Source organism: Etheostoma spectabile, chromosome 15 (assembly GCF_008692095.1).
Source record: "Etheostoma spectabile isolate EspeVRDwgs_2016 chromosome 15, UIUC_Espe_1.0, whole genome shotgun sequence".
Taxonomy (NCBI): domain Eukaryota; kingdom Metazoa; phylum Chordata; class Actinopteri; order Perciformes; family Percidae; genus Etheostoma; species Etheostoma spectabile.
The window spans coordinates 15,750,230-15,756,361 of NC_045747.1; the positions used below are offsets into that span (position 1 = coordinate 15,750,230).

General features: G+C 45.0%; 1 protein-coding gene and 1 long non-coding RNA gene across 4 annotated transcripts in view; one reads left to right on the plus strand and one right to left on the minus strand.

Annotated features, from left to right (window-relative positions):
- The window catches only part of asic2 (acid-sensing (proton-gated) ion channel 2), a 402,742-nt gene that overhangs the window by 116,273 nt on the left and 280,337 nt on the right, over positions 1–6,132 (minus strand). The window contains exon 1 of one of the 3 annotated variants that reach the window (XM_032536465.1): positions 1,352–2,044. The exons of the other annotated variants lie outside the window; for them this stretch is intronic. Within the exon in view, the coding sequence (XP_032392356.1) occupies positions 1,352–2,044 (693 nt within the window). Of the gene's footprint in view, positions 1–1,351; positions 2,045–6,132 lie in introns of those variants that run through there. 3 annotated transcript variants of the gene reach the window in all.
- LOC116702306 (uncharacterized) overlaps positions 1–6,132 on the plus strand; it is a 153,605-nt gene that overhangs the window by 2,713 nt on the left and 144,760 nt on the right. The gene's annotated exons all lie outside the window — the stretch shown is intronic.

Sequence of the window (6,132 nt, forward strand, 5' to 3'; positions counted from 1 at the left end):
AACAACACAGGACTTTCACCCCGGAGACGTCACACGTGTGACGATTCCTTTCCCCGCTTCCTTTCTTTTCCTAACCACAACCGTCCTGTTGTTTTTGCGTGTCCCGCATGTGGCGGTCTGTCCGCTGGAGTGTGGCATTTCATTTCCCCATTGTTGCGTCCCAGATAGACCGCGGATCGTGTCCTGGCGGCTGCCTTTCCCCTTTTTCTAAGCACAACTGTCCCATTGCGTCTGGCGTTTCATTTTCCCGTTGTATCGCAGCCTACCACAGAGACCACAGATCGTGTCCTGTCGGCCGTTGTATATTTCATGGTGACCACCACAAAATAAATGAGAAAATCGTGTTACTGTTGACAAATCAATAAATCGTAATAACGTGACAATTTCACAATTTGCCGTGAGACTGGGTTGCGGTATAATAGCAACAGCGCCTAATACCTGCCCACAAAGCTACTTGCGTTTGGCGTTTGATGGTTGCGTTTCAGATCAGATTAAGAGAGGGCCCTTTAAAGTATGAAAAGAGAGGGCAACAAAATCCACATCAGCACAAAACTTTTAACAAGCGACACGCTGACCACCACACAGAACCACCATGCACACAGGTTTATCTGCCATGTCTCATTTCTGCTTCAGTTAGTCACCAACTTGAGGTCACAGTACAAAGACAAAAAAATGAACACAAATGAAATGATGAAAAAGAAAAGTTTCAAAGACAGTTTGAGCTACTGCATTACCGCAGAGAAAACATCTGCCATGGTTCAGTCGAGCTGAGGGAGTGTACAAGGAAGAGTGGGCACACAAATCCCCAAACCCATACGCACCCACACAGAAACGAAGATAGATATGAGGCCGCTAGGGCCTTTGGGGGGGCTGAACAGTTCTGTAAAAGAACATTTTTGATATGGAGAGTTTGTAGCTATGCCTAGCCACAGTCAAAGTCATGCATAACCCAGTATTACATGACCACAGCTACTGTTCATGCAATATTCTGTTGTTTTTTACCCTGCAAAAGCTCAGTGTTTTAGTTGTTGCACAAGCCTTTATTTAACAGGAGCTCTGGTGGTGATTTAACAATTGCCCTGTGCAGTAACAAGCTATAACAGGAAGTAACAGCAGCTTGTGTTTCTTTACAAGTGTTTTTACAGCCTTATAACTTTAAGTCGTTAAAGCAGGTCGACACAAGAGAATTCCAACCTGACAATGCATTTGTAACTTTTACACTGCGGTTTATGTTTAATCTGGGATAATTGACAGTAATGACAACATGTGAGGAGATTAAAGTACAAGACAGGTGTTTCTAATGGTGACAGAGTTGGCATTAAGCTTCCAGAAAACAAAAAATTGGACTTACAGAAGAGAAGTTGTGAGCGCCGCATGGCTGTCCTCTGTATTTGCACGAGAGGAGCATGTCATCCAGTTGGTGGCTCAGTCGGTCCATAAACTCCAGGTTGGTTCCCTCAAAGTTCCTGGGTGGCAGAAAGAGCCTAAAGTCTGAGAGCTTCCTGAACCAGGCCCGACGGTCGTCTTGAAGCAAGTCCAGAACCATGGGCCTCACTGTCCGGTTGGCCAGCAGCAGGCCCAGCCAGTGGCCGGCGAAATACAGGTCGCTCTTGGTGAGCTTGTAGAGGCGGATAGGGTTGTTGTTGCAGATAGTGACTGTGGGGAAGGCCAGTTCTCTGGCCCACTCCGTGTGGACTCGTGTGTGTGTGGGGAAGGAAAGCCAGTGCAGTAGGCGGTTGGAGGACCAGGATAAAAGCAGCCCCAGGGAGGTGCAGAGGGCCAGTAGCCAGAAGGCCCTGCGGCCCACAGAGCCACCAGGGACGCAAACTTGCCTCAGGCCGTGCAGGCGTGTCCTTGATAGCAAAGTTGAAGTGATCCGTGCCAGAGTTGGCTTCATATGATGCCGCTGACGACCCTTTCTGATCATAGCCGGGGATCCCCGCCGGAGACAGCGCCCCTCCAGGGCCATAGCTGTCAACAGCGCTCCTACAGCCACGGGAAAGGCTTCATATCCAAGCCAGGCCTCAGGGGCTGGGGCCCACATGTAGCTCCAGGATAAATCCACTACTGTAAGTGTTTTAATGAATATTTATGGTCCATTCAGTTTTAATTGTAAATATACTATATGCAGATGTAGTACCCAAAAGGAATTCAGTGTGTTTTGAAGTTATCGTTCCTCTCCTGGTGGAGCTCTAATTAACGCACCATCAGCTACTTGTTGGTCATCTATCCTGGTCTCTGGAGCTGAGAGTGCTCCAATCATCCAAGTCAAAAACAGCTAGGCAAATGTGCTCCAAGCAAGGTGGCTTCTACACGAGTGACTCCAGCGCCCACCGCAGTTAGTGTGACAGTGAACAAGAGAGGATGAGACAGAGAGAGTGAAGGAAAGAGGAAGAGGGAGGGGAAGAGAGAGGGAGAGAGGAGGATAGAATACAAAACACCAAGGGCTAAGCAAAGAGGACAAAAACACAAATGAAAGAAGGAGAAGAAGGTAATTAAAATAATGAGACAAATCGGTTGGTGTGGTGGAGTCTGTTAGAGGAGAGCTTGCTATGTTCCAGTGCTGTGGTTTCTCTTCTTTTGAGTCACGCGTGTGTGTTTTTTGGCTTCGCTGGCTTGCAGAGGCGTTTCGGGAGCCAGAGGCAGCAATCAGTTCCTTGTCACTGTTTAGTACAAGCTTTAATTGAATCCACAAAAGTCTCCCATGCTCATTTCATTTCTGTCCCACTTCACGGTCTCACTTTTGATGCCTAGACTTCCTTGTGATGTTCCTGGTATGTTTCTTGTCTCTCACTCCACTGGGCTCTAACCAGTGTCATTAGGTCCTGCGGGTAACCACAGGGTAGCCTCATCTTGAAGCAACCTGCTTCTCAGCGCCACAGTGAGAAACATGCTACAACACGCTTTCACATGGAGAAGGAGGCACTCATGTGCATTCACAGACACACACTCACAGCGGTTTCCTGCGGGAAACCAGACCAGAGATAATATGTTCTGTCACACTCTGATCTTAACATCTCTCCCCTTTTTCTCTGTCTACCTATACTCTCTCTTTTTCTTCCTTTCTAGTTCTTTTTTCCCCAACTCAAAGAATCAGAGAATCTCAATATTCCTCTCATGTCTCCGCTCCTCCTTCTAAAAATACTCTCCCCACATCAAATCCATCAACTTGCCCTCACGCTCCCTCCTCCTCCTCCACCTCGCTCTCGTGTCCAGCCCCGTATGCTCGACCTCCTGTCAGGCTCCCTCTTCTCCTCCTCTTCTTCTTTTCCACTTTGTGCACGCACTCCCTCACTTCTCTCCGTCGTCAGCCAAGGCTTCTCTGTGCACTTTTCTCCCTCGGTGTCCTTGTCAGCTTCATCCAGCTTGCTTCGCGTCCCTGCTCCGAATGACTTCTATCCTCTAAGTGATCTCTCCTCCCCCTCTCGCGGTTTGCTCCTCTTCTTTACTCTGGTTTTCAGGCAGCTTGTCCTCCCGTTGCACCTCTCCTCCTCCTGCACCACAGCTCTGTCCACGCTGCCGTTGAGCCCGTCACTGATGAGAGTGCCTGTCTCTCTCTGTGCTAACTGGCGCTGTCCTTCGCCCCCCCCCCTCTGTTTGTCTGCTGCTGCTGCTGCTGAGCCGCACAGCTACAGTGCAATGAGAGACTGCTGTGTGCATGGATGTAAAGGCTTGTGTGCAGCAGAGGAGAACAGCTCCACGAGAGCTCTCCACTAGTTCCAGCTAATTTTTTATTTAATTTTTTTTTCTATTTTTGGAAGTTTGGAATTTATTTGGTAACACAATATATGTATGTGAATAAATGTTCTTTCTTTTGTTTTTGTAGGAAAGTATATATTTAGAGTCTTTGTCCTTTGAATATTTTTTCTTGCTAGTTTTTCGCATGTGGGTATTAGTCAACAAAACCTCAAGACATTTTTGTTTTTGTCAGTAAAAGTCTTAATTTTCTTATAGGTACCACTTGTCTTCTGCTTATTCTGAGGCTTGTTGCCATTTGATGTGTAAAGTTACCATGGCTACAGTTGTTGTCCTTGTCTACTGCGAGATTAGGATTTAGTTTGATGAAGTTGACAAAATTGCACTACAATCTCATTTTCGTTGATCAGAAAAGGGCGCTCAACAAAACTACATCAGCACCACATGTATGCAAATGTCGGGTAAATGAAGCTCAGCAAAAGTTCAATCAGGAAGACTCCCTTAACACACTCATTCGTTGTACCCCGTCTCTGTCTCTCTCTCTCTCAGCAGCTTCTATTCTGTAGTCCAACCAGATTTTGCCACTCTCTGCTAGCCAATCATATCAAACTTTAAAATCCCTTCTCCTCTCTGCTACTGTCGGTTTTCCTTTCAGTACGATCTGATGCAACCCTCCTCCACGGCTCCACCTCTAGTCTTCATCATATCAGCACCCAGTCCCGCTCCACATTCCATCGCCCAGATCTTCAGCCGACTCTCTTCACCACCCCCATCAGTGTCTAAACCCCAGGAGAAATACATCCTGATCTAAACACGGGATCACTAACCCTCTAAATATAGCCTACTACGTCCTGATGGGGACTAATCGCCAAAGATTCTTTTCAAAAAATCTTTTATGTGCTGTATTTATATAGCGCTTTTCCAGTCTTAACAACTGCTCAAAGCGCTTTTACATCTACAGGAAACATTCACCATTCACACACATTCATACACTGTGGCCGAGGCTGCCGTACAAGGTGCCACCTGCTCATCAGATAAACACTCACACACATTCACACTCCGATGCGCAGCACCGGGGGCAACTCGGGGTTCAGTGTCTTGCCCAAGGACACTTCGACAATGACTGCAGGGCCGGGGATCGAACCCCCAACCAATCATGAATTGTAATAAAATAATTGTTCATTCTAAATTAAGTCTCTCTTAATAGGAATAACACATTAGAAAGCATACCTAGATACGGTTATCCACTTGGGAATTTATACCTTCATCTTTGACTAGAGCTTGATTGATAAATTAGTGAGGCCTTTATTAGTGGTTGACTGCAACGGTGTTGCATTTACATACATATGTTTACCAGGGAGAGATGAAAAATGTCCTAGATAATACATAATACTGGTCGCAATTCTATTTAAGGGATCCATATCAATGTTTATGCTTATTATGTGGTAATGTTAAAAAAGAAGACTTCAATTTTTGACATCTCAAAGAGTTGTTAAAGCTGGAGTGCAGAATTTTTGTCTCCACCCACTGGTAGTGAGAATAATTACAGAAACAATGTTGGCGTGCAGTGCCATTCCTAATAACGCCCCTGTGGTAACTTCCCCCTTCCTGCCGGTCAAGGTATTGGGTACAACAAAGGTACACTGACACACTGTGGAACCAGGGGTTAAAGTGGGATCTGGCGGGTGGAGAACCACCATGCACACATCCAGGGTGGGTGCTGACACCACACCAAAATTGGGAAAAATGAGCTTAGTCATTGAAACTGACAAGAAAGCCCTTACATTATTTATTTACTTGAGACACTTACGTTAATTTTGAGATGAGCCTTTTTATTTCTTTTATTTGTCATTTTTATGTATATGCTCCTAGGTTTTGTTGTTTCTATGCTGGTCCCAAAGTAAAAACTCTATTTTTCAATTTAATTTGTCAATGTGCCTTGTTTATTTGTCACGGAGCCCCCCTGGAGTCAGCTGAGAAAAAAAAAAAAATCAACCGAGTGCACGGATTCATAATCCATGTTCTCGGTTTAATAAACGTGAGCAAAGTAGGAACAATATTCACTACAACACAGATAAAAAAATATCTAGTAATCTAATGATTAAATAAGGTAGTTTCTCTAAACTAACCTTAATTACAACTTGTCTCCTCCTAGTTGTACTACAGCACTTACTGTTAAAAAATAAGTTTGGAGGCACTACCTTATTTAATCATTGGATCATTAGATGTTTTTGTTTCGGTGTTGTAGTTTATAGACGGTCCCTAAGCACCGCCGGCTGCTGCTAGAAACCTGTCCTTTATCTCCAGGTTGTACGACTGATTGTTTTGATAAAACTGTTTATAGCCCATTGTTAACCTTACTACGTTAGGAAAGATACGCCATTTTTGATTTAATATAATTTTGTTATAGAGTAATTGATCCCAGAAGTTTGAATC